General features: G+C 47.1%; 1 protein-coding gene across 1 annotated transcript; it reads right to left on the minus strand.

Moving 5' to 3' along the window:
• Positions 1-265: 265 nt before the first annotated feature.
• On the minus strand, positions 266-9,075 carry TRAPPC3 (trafficking protein particle complex subunit 3). The gene is made up of 5 exons (XM_008167112.4): positions 8,804-9,075; positions 5,076-5,173; positions 4,692-4,791; positions 3,685-3,867; positions 266-3,102 (listed from the first exon to the last, which is right to left on the minus strand). The coding sequence occupies exons 1-5, from the start codon at positions 8,843-8,845 to the stop codon at positions 2,983-2,985; spliced, it is 543 nt and encodes a 180-aa protein (XP_008165334.1). The 5' UTR covers positions 8,846-9,075; the 3' UTR covers positions 266-2,982.
• Between the last annotated feature and the right edge of the window lie 7,701 nt (positions 9,076-16,776).

Raw genomic sequence — 16,776 nt, forward strand, 5'->3', positions numbered from 1 at the left:
AGTCTGGGATCCACAAACAAAAGCTTCTCCAAGCTACCATCCTTCTGGGCAAGAAGAATTACACACGCTTCCTTTAAGATAACTAATCACGGCTGTTTCTCAATTACCACTGTTGAAATTCCTTCCCACCACACACGCGCATGACCGAACACATTCCTTCCACAGCACTCCTATCACCTTGTCACCCCAAGAAAGCATGCCACATCCACGCTCATCTCAGCCCCTTCCCAGACTTTACTGAAAGGATCAGGAGACCACTGAAAAGTCATCATTGGGATGTTTTTTAATGTAATGGCTTTTAAAATGCAGCCTTAAAATGGTTTACAAGGACCAATAAAGTGAAACAAATGAGTGATCCTTACACATCTTTGAAACACCACATTGCAATTGTACACCCAACACACACACAGAGCCATCAGCTCTGTCAATGCAACTCTAAGTATAGACTCTTACTGCCCCCTTAAGGGAGAATTGCAAGATACTATTTTGGGCATTCAACTCCTGTAGCTATCGGAATTCATTCGGGTGAGGCAGGAATTCCACAATGGGTGACATTCCAGACAGCTCAATGTTCAAAACAGGAACTGGCATCTATCTCATAGAGGGATATAAATAAGACAGTAGATGGACCAATACATAACAAGAACATTCACAATCTAGACAGTTCCGTTTCAAACCCTTCTGCACTCCACTCACTGACTGGGTGAAATGAACTTGGTGACTGTAGTTCACTTCATAATCATACCTACCTTTGCCCTCAGGAATCAAGTGAAAGAGGCAGGATTTGCTCAGAGTTGTAATTGCACTGAACGCCAAGGTAAATTCTGACTCAGATGGGGGAGCTTTTCACGGTCACAGACTTACCCAGCAAAGGATTTTACAGAAGTGGACTAAAGGGCATTTCAGGCTAGTGAAAGGCGACAGATTTGCAGCGTCTATCCCTAGAACAGATACAACAGAGGTGGCAGCAGCTCAAGCTTCACTCACACCATCTTTCAGTGTGTGCTCATCTTCAACTTGGAGACATCCCCCCACTACAGATAAAAGGGGACATTTGTCTGCACAGTCCAGTCCACGACTTCCTGGCTAAGGCTGACATTAAGGTAGTCACAACTCATGTCCCAGAGGGGTTCATTTTGAAAATGCCTGTTAAAATTTGTCTCTCATAACATTGCACTTAAATGCTTTTCATCCTCCAAGCACTTTGCAATGTTCAACTGAATTTTCCATTTGAATAAAGTGTCAAAAGGGGTGAATTTTCTAGCCTCTTAGACCCAGTACCACTACTTCAATTCATTTAGTTATTCTAAACAAGAGCAGAGGATATAAATTGCTGTACCTTACCAATTAAAATAATGTGGAAACTTCTGTTTTAATCTAACTATGCACAACAGAAAGTACCAAAGTCCCATTTCACACTGCGGAGTAGTTCTACATCATAGCAGGAAAGTGGAATTACATTGGCTGAAATGCATTTAGTACTTCGTACTGTTTAGATTTGATATCTAGATTTTGTCAGACAGTGGAAATAAAATCCTGGCTGTGTACACTATATGAAATGCTGAATGCATTTCAGGCACTGTAATTTATTTTTTCTATTAAAAATATTCAGGGCATTATAACGCAATTTACTTGTCCCTCTATGAACCTTATCACATAATAGAGTCAGACCACCACCATAGCACAAGACTGTTCCACGGATCGGCTCCTAGCAGCATTGTTGTGGGAGAAAAACTGAAAATTCTTGCCTCCAAAAAGAAGGAAGCAGGTAATTTGAATCTCCTGAGATGCTGTTTATGCTCTTCATCTTTATACCGTTTTCCTCTGAAGGAAGGCGCCCAGCCTCCTGTTAGGATACTACACTCTAAGGCAGCCTTCCCGGTCTAATCCTTAAGATAATGAGGTTTTAATTTTATGTGCATTTAACTATTAAACTCAGAATTAGTTATGAGTAGTTTGCTTTGAGTAAGAAGCTGAGATCAGTGTGTATCTCAGTGTATATTTTGGAGAACAATATTTAATAACAAATGTTTCAGACCAAATATTCATAGCACGCTAACCAGGGCTACTTTTTTCAGCAGAGACTGGAAATGTTAAGAGGATTAGTGCAACAGTGAGAGCCGCGGGGTGCTAATGTGGCCACTGAAATTCTGTTCTGCTAAATGAACTAAGAGCCTGATGCTGCTGACCCTCAAATACAGTCCCTGACAAACCAGAAGTTCGCTTTGCCACCAAACCCCTCTCCCCCAAGAGCACCATGACCCCAAATGGAAGCAGATCATTTGCACTGAAAAGCCCCCAAGCTTTATTTTGGATAAAAAGGGCTTGTCTGAAGTGCTCTGCCATCACTTTTTCACTCCATGAGCCTATTGCAGTGTTTTAACTACAGACATTGTGTCCTCAGTAAGAAGAGGCACAACTGGAGAGAGTAGGACCAACTGTGTGCGCCATTAGGCGCTCCCATTCCTTTCACTTTATATGCTTCATTCTTTGCTGCTACATACATGTGTTAGCCAGTCAGTCACATGTGTCACCCCCTCCATCTGCAAGCCTAGCATAGCCTTCACAAGCATCAGTGGGAGCAATGCATGTGTCTCAAGAAGAAAGCAGCTCCTGTGATGGGTTCTCTTTTGGTTATGAAACTCAGTCCCGTACTTGAACCGCCTGGAGATCTTTTAGCATTTAAGGAGCAAACTTTGCCAACCGCCAAATATCCAGCTAAAAACTGAGTGTAGAAAGAGTCTCTGTGGGTCGTATGAAAAAGTTATCCACCCTATGAAAATCTTTAGAGTGAACCTATGGGATAAGTAGAGTAACCCAGAGAGTTGTCTTATATGGAAAATGGAAATGTAACAACGTAAACAGTCAGTGAGTCTTTAGGAGTTGGAATTTAAAGGGGGCACTAAATCCCTACGAGTCCATGACGAGCTACAGGCCACAGCAGCTGGTCCCTCCAGTCCCTTGGGGAGATTGCGCTGTGGCTCACTCCTCTCCAGCCGGGAGATTGTCTTCAATCCGCCTAACAAACTTCATCCGTATTTCTGTGACGCCATCTCCTTTCAACGTATCCTGGACAAATTTCACATCCACGGCCATCTGAACCTGGGGGACGGAGGAGAAGAAAAACCAAAAGGAAAGTTGCTAAGAAGTTAAACTAACAGCTTCCCTGTTATCCGTCCACCCCTTAAGATAGCGCAGGACATAGGACAGGACACATCATATGGGGTCCAAGAAAGGCACTGATTACTGTATCAAAGATCACTGGATTGTCCCCCTATGCCATAGGCATTCAGATACTATGGGGATGGGGCCATATCATTCCCTAGACAGACAAACCTCCCAACAAGAGCAGCGGTTGGGATTCCCTTCAGATCTCTGCATTGCTTCTAGAAGACAGAGTCCAGCTAACCCGTATCCCCAGGGCATCTACACACTCCCTCTATTCATCGAGGCAGAGTTATAAACTTTACACAGCACAGAACCTTCCCTTAGGACAATACAAACCAACTGGCTCCTCCAGTTCTACTTTGCTCTTGACATAGATTCACAGCAAGAGAAATCATGAAGACCACAAACTTGCAGAAGGGGGTGGGTTGAAATGTCTGCAGAAGGTTCCAGGTTTTCATTTCCAGCCAAGACCTCCACAACTCCCCCACCCTTCCTGGGAGAGAAGTGAAGCCTCACCATTTCCAGCGCTCCTCGCAGCACCCCACACAAGAGGTTGGAGTAAATAAGAGATGAGTGGTTATCAGGCAGCTCCACAAAGTCCACCAGAGGGTTATTTTCCAAGATGAGGGAGAACTCATCACCTGCTGGGCTCCAGTTGGTGATGCTCGGGGTGATGCCCAGATACATTTTAAATGCCACCTATTGAGTTATATGGAGCAGAGACAAGCAAGTGACCCAAACAGTAATATTTCCCGTCAACGCTGTTCATCAAAGAATCTTAATGAGCTTCAAAATATTTACTAAGGAAATCAGACCCTTGGCTCCCATTGAAAGTTAAGAGGAGTCAGGGACCTAACTTCCTTAGGTGCTTTGGACAATCCAACCCAAAGCTACAAACCAGCCCTGTAAGTAATTTTATCCTCTTCTCACAGGTGGGGAAATTGAGGGGAGCAATATTCCCTCCCCAATGGGAAAAATCCAAGAACACTATCTGAATCAGATTTTGCCTCGTTTGGAGCAGTTTCCATTTCCTTGGGTTATTTTCTTCCCATATTCAGGAAACTCTAGTTTGGATACAAAATGACTTCAAAGTCTCTAGTTAAGCTCAGGAAGCAAGAAGCCACAAGATACATTTTAGAAGTCCTCAACTTGTGGTTTAAAGACTTCACTTGCTGGAGGAGTCTCTGCACCTTGAAGTCTTTAAACCACAAGTTGAGGACTTCAATAGCTCAGACATAGGTCAGAGGTTTGTTACAAGAGTGGGTGGGTGAGATTCTGTGGCCTGCGTTGTGCAGGAGGTCAGACTAGAAGAACATAATGGTCCCTTCTGACCTTGAAGTCTATGAGTCTACGAGAATACAATTTGTGCACCATTCATTATCTCACTCTTAATCAGAAGCTGTGCCCCTGGTGACCCACTGCATGGTTCTTCTTAACAGTCCCTGAACAGCCTGGATATGGTGCTGGGACATGCATGGGACCAGCACTGATAAAGGCATGCAAGGTTGTACTTGGAGGATTACCTTTGCAATTACATCTGCAGTTTCCCGGAAGTCATGGCATCTTCCCACATTGGACCGGGCCAGAAAATCTTCTATTAATCGAACTCCAATGTTGTAGCCCCTGTCAATGCACCAAACAGCAGCAAACTATAGAATCATAACAGCACAGCTCAGCTCCGGGAAGATGTTCTAAATCTATGCAATAAAGCTGTGCTCTGAAACTAAGTATATGAGGAGATCCCAAAGGAGGGGGAAATATTTTGTTTAAATTCTGAAAAACCCACAAGTGAACAGTGTTCAGCCTGCCAGTTGGGTTGGGTGCAGAAAATAAGGAACAGCAGTTTAAACAGTTCTGCCTACTACAAACTCCTCCCCCAAAGGACTCAAACTCCAACGTTAACTTACATTTTGTCAAGCTGTTTATTGACATCTTCGTCGTTCTCATAGTCCTTACACAGCTGAGTGACCAAAGCTCCATAGGTTAGAGTGAAGAGCTCCGAGCTCTAAACAGATTCAAAAGGAATTTATCATCAGCTGGGCAGAAAAATCCCTGGGCATTTTTGGGTTTTGTTCCCACCTTTACTTTAGTTGGCCTGGAGAGGGGGCCAGAAAGCTTCCAATTCAAGGGAATCAATTACTAAACCAACTCTGCAGAGGTCCCAGATTTCATATTTTAAGGAAACTTTAACCTCACAGTAAACTTTAGTATATTTTAAATTCTTTGGGGTGCTGCTCAAAGGTGACAAATTGACTGCCCCAGAGACAGAAATCTTTCATCTCCAGCATATGAACCACATGGGCAGAGGCAAAGCACATTCCCCTACACGCACCCAGTACACACTGCACTCCCCACTAATGTGTCCAGCCCTGAACTGAAGGAGCCATCTATAAGGCTGTTCAGTCTCCATTGTCATTCAATCCTTAGCCTCTCTGGTGGACTGCCAGTTAGTGTCTCTAGATCATAATCAGCACACATCATTAAGAACTGGAGTGAAACCTCCAAGTCGTTTCATACAGACCACCAAATAATCTCTATCATTGCAACAATTTACAACTACTAGCAATGTGAGCTAGATTTGGACTAGTGACTTAAAGAGCTGATAGTGTACATATCCCATAAAAGCCCTCAACCACTAATCCATATTTTACCTGTGTCGTTTGCACTGTATTTCTCAGATTCCACATACAGTTCTCTTCATTAGAACATAACACACCCTGCATTCATAAACTGATTTTTTTTTTGGGGTCAGTCTGATAGTTACATCCCAGCCCCCAAAGATGATTTGTCCACAGCACATAATTTAGCACAAAAGGCTATATCTGCTCACGAAGACCAGGACTGGAACAGCTGGGACTGTTTCAGGTCAGGACTGAAGTACACTGGTAGACCCTATGCAATGCATCTGCACTATGCCCAATTCTAATCAAGATCATTTTTCTTCCACAAGTGCCAGATTCATACAGAAGATGAATAAAAGAACAGATGCTCTCTCACAGCTGCTCCCACTATATTTCCCGAGCCTGAAGTGATTAAAACATGGTTAGTGTGTAGCCATTAATCAGAACAGTGATTACCAATTCATTCTCTCCTAAGTGTCTGAAAAACAAAAGCAAAGAATCTACACAAAGTTAGTTTTTCACATTATCTGAAATAAATGTAATTACTCAAGGAGACGTGTTATTTTTAATATTTAAGACTTTTGATTTCATTTTTTTGCAGCTGTCAGAAATATCATGGAAAGTCTAGTCTCAAATTAAGTAGCCTATCACCTACCATGAGATGCATAGATGCAGAAGGTGAAATGAATGGCAAATACCAATACTACAGAATGAAAGCAGCAGGCAGGCAAAAAGGAAGGGAAAAGAGACAACATCAGAGTTAAGTGAGACACGCTGATCACACCACATTCTGAACAAGTTCACACACAGCCAAGTCTGAAACACAGGCAGGAATCACTCCCAAGCTGCAACATTCAATGAGTAGAACTTGGATTTGTTAGAAGCTATAGAGTATTCTGTCCTGTCATTAAGAGCTAATGTTAATTAACAGGGTCAACAACTGGAGAGCATACACAGCTAGGCTCTCCTGTTGGGGTAAAGGAGAATCAGCGAAACCAGCAGGAAAGCCACTAGAATTACAGCTCTAGAGCTCTGGCATTTATTCTTTGTTTAGCATTTACTTTGCTAAATTCATCATTGAACGTCAAAGATTAAGTTTACATTACTCAAAAATGACACAACAGAACGCCCCTTTAGCTCACCTGGTACAGTCAGGAACCTGGGGGGGGAAATTAACCAACATGCCCAAAAGGTTAAATTATTGTTAAGGGACCAGGTCGTTTCAGTGAAGCGACGTGCCTGGCAGCTGGACAGACCGGTGGGTGAATAGATGGAGAAAATCCAGCGGTTACCAGTCCAAAGTGTTTAAATTAACTGCATCCTGTCATCAAGCTTTCATCTACCGCTCTCAGTCTGAAAGAAGTGTATAAAAGGAGCCCACAATTGAAAGGAAGAGGCTAGAGGATACCATTTAGTAAGGTTCAAATGTTACAGTCAATGCACCTATACAATTTAAAAATACCCAAAGTCACAGAGATCTGACCTGTAGATCAATGCTTGGTTTTAAGTAATCTGATAGACTCAAATTGCCTATCAGCTTTACAGCAGGTAGCCTTTTTGTATTTCATTCTCATTTATATATGAAAGCACAGCAAACTAATCATTAACCTAAGTTTACTTGGCCTTTTGTACCATGTCAGTAGCATAATACTATTGTGGTAACAAAAGTGTTTGAATGCTAATTAAATAAATCCAATGCCTTAAACACAAAAGCCGTGTCCACACAAGAATAATGGAGTCAGTGGCCGACAAAGGGGGTCTGCAATGGATGGAGCTCAATTACTGCTGAGTACAGACAAACCAAATTCAGCACCTGCACCCATTGCTGAAACCTGCAAACTGCAACAAATATTCATCGTAGTGTAGAAAAGGCTGAGGGAGAAAATAAAATGAATGAATGAAGTTCTATTTAAGTCAACCGGCCACATGCACTTGTGACTTAATGGAGCCATTATATCAAGGATGAATGAGTTTGGCTCCATTTATCTTAGTGTTGAAATTGAAGCTCTATATCTTTGCTCCTCATATCTTTCACACTCCTAGGTTCATCTGAACTGGTAACACAGAATAAGATTATAGACAGGTAAGACACAAACGTGGCAACACCTTTTCGGAAAGGCAATGTGTGGTATGTACTGTGCAGTTCAAAGGCACATTTCTATAAACGCAAAAAAAGAGCCTTGCTGCTCTTAAGCAAAGGAAGCCAGGATCTGGCAGCAGGGATTTGGAGCAATCAAATTTTTGAATTGCTCCGCTCCGGGCAAACCTACTGATCCACGCTCCAGCTCCGGGCTCCGCTCCAAAGCCCTGTTTTGCAGCACTATTACACTCAGCTCCTTACACTGTGGGTGTTGCTCTCAGAATGAGCATAGCCATGGCTTAGGACTGATAACGCCCCACATAAACATTAACACAAGCCCCTACTACAGAACCACCGCCACTGTCAGACAATGCTAAGCTCCTAACACAGCAGCCGCCTCCAAGCACGGTGGGGTGCACGTTGGGGAGACACGGCAGGGACCCGGGGCCCGGGCTCCCCACCCCGCCCCTTCCCCGGTCTTCAGGCACCGCCCGGACACACACACTCCGCCCTGGCTCCAGCCCCCCCGGGCCAGACGCGTCTCCCCCGGTCTGTCCGCCTCCCCCTACAGCTCCAGGCACCCCCAGTCCGGCCGCTCCGGCTCCAGGCACCCCCAGTCCGGCCGCCCCCCCCCCCGGCTCCAGGCACCCCCAGTCCGGCCGCCCCCCCCCCCCGGCTCCAGGCACCCCCAGTCCGGCCACCCCGGCTCCAGGCACCGCCAGTCCGGCCGCCCCCCCCCGGCTCCAGGCACCGCCAGTCCGGCCGCCCCCCGATCGAGGCGCCCCCGGTCCGGCCGCCCGCCCCCCCAGATCCAGGCATCCCCGGTCCGGACACACACCCTGGCCCCGACTCCAGTCCCCCCCCCCGGCCAGGCCAGGCCCGGCCCCGAACACCCCCGTCCCCGTAGCGCTCCTCAGCCGCCGCCCCCAGTTACCATTTTCTTGCTCTCGGTGCCCCGACCGGCCTGGCGCGACATCCTGCCCGGCCCGGTGTGCGTCGCCCCGGACCCGCTCAGCCGACAGCCTCCCTCAGAGCCTAGGGGCAGGGCCTGGCGCGGGGCGTGACGGGAACTGGAGTCCCCTCGGCCCAGCGCCTCCTCCACCCCGGCGCGGCCGCTCCGCCCGGAGAACTACCGCCCCCACAATGCACCGCTCGCCGCCCTCGGGGCATGCTGGGAACGAGAGGTGAGAGGGAGGGAGACGTACCACTCCCAGCATGCCCTGGGAGAGCAGCGCGTGACTCAACTACAGTTCCCAGCATGCCCTGGGAGAACAGGGCCAGCAGAGACTACAGCTCCCAGCATGCCCTGGGCGGGCTCAGGTGGAAGGACTACAATCCCCAGCATGCCCAGCGACGACGAGTCTGGCCTCTAGGTGGTACTTGGGGAGCAGGCTGCTGGAGGAGCAGCTGCATCCCCTGCCATGTGGCCTTGCGAGGTGGGGTGGTGCCTGGCCCAGGCGCTGGAGTCTCGGTTGCAGCGCCAGCCTGGCCAGTTTGGTGCCCTGGGCAGCGCCAGGGGCTGGGCGTGTCTGTCTTGCCGGGCTGGCGTCAGTGCCCCCCGCTAGGTGGGGCAGAACCATCTCCCTGGCACGGTAGTGGAGTGGGGCCTGCTGGCACGCCTGGCCACGACCCCCTGGAGTGAGGGCACAGGGTCATCCGGCTCTTGGCTGGGATTACACTCCTTTGGGTAGGCCAGCTGGGGAGCTCCCCAGGAGGAGGGTGCAGCTGCCACCTGTCTGGGTGAGGGGGGGCCCCATTGTTCCATGTGAAACTCTGCAGGGTGTGTGTGTCGTGACCCACCCTGAACCCTGGTCCATGTGCTGCTAACTTAACATACAGACACAAAAACACTCACAGAGTGAACCAGCTCTGCGGCCTCTCAGGCACTCGTCTCACACAGTAGCTTTCCCCCGCATGAATGCTACACTAGCAAACATGGGACAGTATGTTTATGTTCCTGCTGCTACCAGTGTCATTCCACAGTTACTATTGCAACTGGCTAGAGGCAGTTCACAAAAAGAGGGCAGTTTGTTTGCAGTTAAATCTGAATTAACATGGATTGGAGTCCTCAAAGTGCAACAACTGTTTTATGTTACTTTATATCTTGTTCTCTAAGTATGTAATTGCTTCCTTGAGACATAGAGGAGTGCAAGTGAGCAAACCTAACTGAAGAGTCGCCGTGGTAGAATAGAGTGGGGAAGCGGTGGGAGGGGGGAGGATGGTAATTGGAGGAGAGGAGTGAGTGGGTTGGAGGAGCACAGCTATAGGGTGTAAAATCAGAGAGCAGGAGAAGTGAAGGAACAAGTCCAGGGAGAGCTTTGGAAACCAGGAGGCCCATTTGGAAGTGGGTTTGGAAACTGACAGGAAATATAAACTTTTCATTTTTGTAGCTGAGTATCTCCTTGTATGGTAGAAGAGTCAGCTAAGGAAAGCTACAGGGGAGAGAAGTGAAAGTGACTTCACTGATTCACTTCAACCCAGACCTGCTTCCGGCTGCTAAACATGCAGGCTCACCAAACCTCTCTTCCAATGTCCTTCATTCCTGACGTGCAGCCCTCCTACAATTCCAATCCTAGGACCTTACACAACTCTGCCAATGCACCTTATTCCCGACCTGAAACTCCCATTACTGTTCCAGTCCTGGCTCTCCTTGAGCAGAGACTAGACACCTCAGGCCAAGTTCTCTGTTGGATTTGCAGTGTGAACCTTTGACAATAGGCTAGGAACCCACAAACATTTGAACTTGCGACCCGAGCTTTGAATTGGAGTGTGATTTCTCAGAAACAAAAGGCTGGTGTATTCGTCTATTTCCTGAAATTGCTTCATAGCCACTGAGTTCAGAAAATAGTATTAACTCCATCACATACCATAGCTAAATAACCAGAGCTCATTGGCTGCAGGACGCCCTGAAGCAAAGCAGTCAGCTGCATCCAAGGAAGCCTATCGCTAAGTATTTGATGGGTGATATATGCCATGTGTGTTATTCGGTAGGGTGACCAGATAGCAAATGTGAAAAAACAGGACGGGGGCAGGGGGTAATAGGCGCCTATATAAGAAAAAGTCCCAAAAAACGGAACTGTCCCTTTAAAAACGGGCCATCTGGTCACCCTAGTTATTTGGCCAACATTCGGTGCCCACATTCTCCATACTGCACATGTTAACAGAACATAACTGGCTCTTAGAGATAAGGACCCACAGTGCCTGTGTTAATACTGCACAATGGTGACAGTATCTAAGGGCCTTCCGTTTATGAGATAACACAGTATGCGTTATCTCATGGAGAAATGGTGCTTCAGCTAATGCCAGGGCTCTGGGGCACTCCTTGTTCTTTGCAGAGATTGTATAATTTAGTTGAGTGTTTCACGCCTAGAAGTCTGATTCTGCAAAACAATAGTTTACCCCCAAATTAATCTGTCCAGAAATGTTGCTGTCAGTTTGTATAACGATACCACTGCTGTCCCATTTTCTTTGGTGTAGTCGGTTGGAACAATAATCTGTCCAGCATCGGTTTTCTCTTAGCTTGAAGTCTAAAATTTAGGCTTCTACCTCTCTATCTACTAGAGCCGTGTTGTCTGAATCACTTCTACCTTCTTACCAAAGTCTGACATGTTCTTAGTGTAACATACTGGCAATGCACGTACGTACGTGTGTCTGTCTCTCTCCTTCCAATTGCTGGTCCACTAGATGAGAGCAAGCTACTGCAGCCTGCAGATACTTACTGTTTTAGCTCATGCTGTAGATGCTTGTGCTGCATTGCAGAAGGTGCCAGGTTCATACCGTGCTGATGACCCATGTGGAAGTGGGGGTGTCATTATTACATTACAAAGTAACATCAGGATATTACATTAGGAGTTTTTTCTCCAGAACTATATACAAAAAGACAATAACCAATAGCCTGAAGTTAGGTCAACAATGAAAGCAGATGAAGTGGGAGAAGCTCAAGTCACTGCCCAGGGTCCTTTTCCATCTTGGCTTATCTCTCCCCTTCTGTCCCAATCTACTTCACTGAGGCTTTTGGAAAGCTTGTTACCCAGATAACTGTTCCTGCCGATCCTTTTGTTGTAACGCCACACCACTTCCAGCAGCACCATGGGGCATGGAGTATTCACAGGTCCCATTCGCAGAGGGCTACCCCCACTACAGTGCCACAAAGAGTCTGGCCCTATCTCTGCCACAAGTACATTTTTCAAGCCACAGCTCTGCAGCATGGTAGACTCTGGGCCAGGTTCTGATCCCTTGCTTATCTGGGCTAGCACTGACTTCGAGGAGCCTATTTGTGGAGTAAGGGCTTGTCCACCCTTGAAATGCACCACTGCAGTGTTTCAGCATAGACACTACCTCCACTGCCAGGACTCAGGGGTTCTCCCATCTGCATAGGTAACCCATCCCCCCGAGTGACGGGAGCTAGGTTGATGGAAGAATTAACTATATCATTCAGGAATGGGGATTTTTCACAGAGCGGGGTCAACCTAACTTTCTAGTGCAGACTAGGCCTAAGGGACCATTCAGTGTGAGTAAAGGGATCAGAATCTGGCCCTCTCATTGCAGCAAGCCAAGACTTTTATTGTAATAGCTCAGATTCTTGTTTGTCAAAGCACCTAGACTACAAAAGAGCCCACGCCCCACAGCCCTTGGCATCAGCAGTGTTTTAACACTTAAAGAAAAACAACCGTCTGGCCCCTGCTGAGGAAGGGTGGACAGGTGCCCAGCTGTTTGTTCTGACACCACTGGAATAACAGGAAGTTCTGTTGTAACAATGATACCCAAGGCCCTGGGAGAGAGAAATGCTTTCTGTACAGCTGGGGAGGACACGGGGGTCCTGAGAGAAGTCAGTTACTGGTTTTATCCCTGCAGAGAGAGGGAGAACGGGACAGCGGATACTTGACTGCAGCATACCCACAATGGTCTATCGGACACACACACCTCTCACAGGTTTCTCATGAGGTCATGATAACCACAAGGACAAAGCTTTTGTGGGGGCCATTGTGATGAGGGCCCTGAGAGGTGTGTGCCGTAGAAGTCTATTCATGGTTTTCCTGTGCTGCTTTGTACAGAGATCACCCGGGCTCCTAGGTTCCACACTCGACTGTGTGACTTTGAGTAAGCCACCTCACTTCTAGTCCCCTCCCACCCCCCCGAAATGTGTTTAGTAACACACACTTGCCTACCACACAGAGACTGTGAGACGTTGCTGATTAATTTAACGAAGCATTTTGGGATCCTTGTCTGAAAGGCACTGAGAGCAAGCTAAGAACAGCTGTGCTCATTAATCTCCCTGCGACAGCTCCTCACACTCAGGGCTAGTCTGATGTTCCAAAGCCTTGGACCTCCTGCCCCGACACAATAGCTCCTCTTCGTGGCCCTGGAAGATCTCGCCTTTCCTTACAGGCATCAGGTGTATCAGCCTAGTGCAAAGAGCAGATGGAAGCCCCCGAAGCAAAGATGTTTTTATTTCAGCTTCCAACTTCAGGTGCCATAGATACTTTATTTGCAGCATAGAAAGCCTGGTCTCGTGGGGCTGAGAGCCAGGCAATCTGGGATCGGTTACCCACTCTGCTGCAGTCTCTCTGGGTGACCTTGGGCAAGTCACCGCCTTGCTCTGTGCTTCAGTCTTCCCATCTGCAAAATGGGGGATACTGATATTTCAGAAGGATGAGGGAGGCTTCAGTTCATGGATCACTGCAAAGTGCTTTGAGATCTGCTGGAGCACCGCCTGGCATTCAATACAAGGTGTCCCAGAGAGCAGGGACATTAATGTATCCGTGCTCTGGATTGAGTCTCGAATACAAAGGCTTTTGACTGTAAGTGCAGCCAATTTCTGGAGAGTGTTGGATCAAACAGCCCAGTTGGGACAGTTAGAAGGCAGATCAGTATATTGTGATACAGCATGGCCAGAGGGCAGCAGGAGAGGGTTAGCAGGGAGCCTTATTCCCTGTAGAGGGAAGAAAGTTTGCTATAGGTTAATTAGAGCACCTGAAGCCAGTCACCTGATAAAAAAACCCTGCTTCAATCAGACAGGGGAAAGAGTTGGAGCAGAGAGGATTGGTGTTGGAACAGAGAACAGTTTGAAGGAGTAGAAACAGAGTGGATTGATGTTGGAGCAGAGAGCAGTTTGGAGGGAAGCAGAGGAAAGTTTGGAGAAGTGCTGTGGTGGGCTAAGAAGACTAAGACCCTAGGTAAAGGGGCACCTGGCTTGTGCAGAGGGAGGGCAGGAAGCCCTCACAAGCTGAAGGGCAGGAGAGGGAAGTAGCCCAGGGGAAGGAACCGCTAGTTCAAGTGGTTTACCACTATCCCTAGGGCCCCTGGGCTGGGACCCGGAGCAGAGGGCGGGCCCGGGTCCCTCCCTCTCCACTCCCCTCCTCTAGGACACTAGTGAGGCAGTTAATATTCCAGTTCAGGGTCAAGAAATGGTGCCCTGAACCCCATCCCCCCCAAGAAGAGAAAGCGTGAGACCCATCGTAGTAGTGCCGGCAATTTGCCACAATATGTTGGTTTGGCACCCCTCAGACATGTTTCACTTTATGCCTACAGTCAGAGTGAGCTCCCAATTATATAGATATTGTAGCTATTTTTCCCATTGGCTTTTGAGTTCCTTGAGTCTCTGCATGGGAGTTAAACTAACCATTGTTACATGCTTCGTATGATGGCTAGGAATAGTGCCCAGTAAACATACAGAAAGAAAGGAGAGCTGAGCTATTTTCTATTGATGAAATTGCTCATGTTCCTTGTGATATTTTCCAGGCGTCTCTTTCAAATGAAGTCAAGATGGCAATCCATCAGAGCCCCAGCTACAAACAGGACCAGCGAATATCTGACCGACTCTGTGCCCATGGAGTTTAAATTAAATTTTTGTCTGATGAATAATATTGAAAGGGAAATTGCTAAATATAGGGCCCTATTCATGAAAAATGGAAAAAGTCCCTCAAATATACTTGTGCAGACAGGTTGTGTTCTCCGTCCTCCAGTGGTTTTTCTACGCCTCCTGTTACACATTCAGCGCATGATTAATAATGAGAAATGTCAGGAGGTTTATGTGGATCCATAAAGCATGTATGAGCAAAAAGTGAATTTAGATGCAAGTGGCTCACTGCCTGGTCTGAGCCTAGAGCAATGCTTACCGCTGTCAGACAGTTCTCTGGTAGGTTCTTCCTATAAATGGCCCCAAAAAAGATTCTCCAGATGCAATATTTATTCTTACGTTTCCAGCTTTTCAATGAGTATGCGATCATTACAAAGATGTGATAAAGATAATCAATCCATCAAAATAAATCCCTGAGATCCAAAGTGAATAAATCCCTCGATCTAACAGAGTTAGCTCCCTGCTGAACAGACCCCTCCCCTGCAGACCAATGAGATTCTGCCACCCTGCGCCCCACAAGTGGCTACATTTCAGAAGCACTGGTGGCACATAGTTTATAAAATGCTTTGGGGTCCCTCTATAAATGTAAATTATTGTTGTTCTCTCAGAAAATTTGGGCCCCATCCTGCAAGTACTTAAGTACTTGCTTAACTTTAACCCCAGGAGTAGCCCCCTGAACGCAATGAGAATATTCATGTGTTTAAAGTTAATGGTGGCCTAATGAAGCCCCATATTTCCCACACATCCCAAACACGAAATCTCCTGCATGCCTTTCCAACAAGATAAAGCCACACAAGCAGTTCTTCACAGTAGTCACACTCCTTCCGAAGCAAAGCCTGCCCCAGATGAAACTAGCGTGGGAAACACAGAGCTAATAGTCCATGTGATGATCCCTTTATAAAGACCCATCAGCCTACAGTGACTGGTTTCAACCTACAGAGACCAAGAAATTCATAGTGAAGGCTGACATGGTGCCAGGAGTTCTACAGTAGGCCTTCTCAGTAGATGTGGTACAGGAGTACAGTGCATACATGTAGTGCCTTGTTGGCCTGGTTGAGGGGAGGTCCAGAGAAGGGTGGTTGGTTCTTCTAACGAATATATCTTACTGACTCTATCTTTCATGCTTCTTGCGGTGTTTCAGCCATGAGGAAAATTTGTGATATCTCGGGTACAGCCCTTTAACCAGGTGCCTAATCTCTTCTGCTGTGGGTCAGGTCCCAGAACCCAGCATTAAGGTGCAGAGCGGTTCTGCTGACTCACCCTGGCAATCAGACCAGGTGGATCCTATTCGCTCCAATCCAAGATATATATATATAGAGAGAGAGAGAGAGAGATGGGTTTGAGCCTGGGGCAGGAGGACAGGGTGATAGTGGGCTAGTAGGGAGCAGTCCTAGCAGGAAGTTTATATAACATCAAAGGAACCCCCAGGAAGGGGGTCAGCTTGGCCTTTCACCAATGTGCATCCATGAGATGTGCTAGAGGCTGATTGGGAAAGCCACTTGCTTTCAGGACCCCTAAGTGGCTGGGGTTCATGGTAGAAAGCCTGGTGGATTCCACCTTGTAGCAGCAGCACTAGCACTCAGAGTGCCCGATGGGATCGCTAAATGAAATGTTTAATGTACCTATTGAGTAGTTACAGGCTCCCCGGGAGCAATGAGTTGGTGGTTATTAGGCTGAAAGACTCTAGCTTGGGGATTCTCAGCTGTTTGAGCAGGACCATTTTACAACATCAGTGCACTCCTCGGCTGCTCTTGGGGCAATGGAATGCCATATATTGTACTTGCCAGATGTGTATGCTTGTTCTCCCTGGAAATCAGGACAAAGCTCAGATACCTCTTTGCAGACAGAAAGCCAGGAGAAATGTTCTCTGCCCAGAGCACCTTGGTGCAGGGCTGCAGCTCCTTCTCAAATGAATCCAGCTGGGGGAAACACTGCAGCAACTTGCCATGGGGGAAGGTTTAAATTGATTGAGATTAGTAAGTGGTGTAGTTTGCTTTGTGAAGGATTAAGGCTTTCATGTCTCAAGACATCTGCTGTGTATGTGTTTA

The sequence above is a fragment of the Chrysemys picta genome, chromosome 23, assembly GCF_011386835.1.
Source record: "Chrysemys picta bellii isolate R12L10 chromosome 23, ASM1138683v2, whole genome shotgun sequence".
NCBI lineage: Eukaryota > Metazoa > Chordata > Testudines > Emydidae > Chrysemys > Chrysemys picta.

Coding starts and splice junctions, on each gene's coding strand:
- TRAPPC3 (XM_008167112.4), bottom strand. CDS start 8,845: ATGTCGCGCCAGGCCGGTCGGGGCACCGAGAGCAAGAAAATG. Junction 5,174..8,803: donor GCACCGAGAGCAAGAAAATG/GTAACTGGGGGC, acceptor GAATCTGTTTAG/AGCTCGGAGCTCTTCACTCT. Junction 4,792..5,075: donor AATAAACAGCTTGACAAAAT/GTAAGTTAACGT, acceptor GTGCATTGACAG/GGGCTACAACATTGGAGTTC.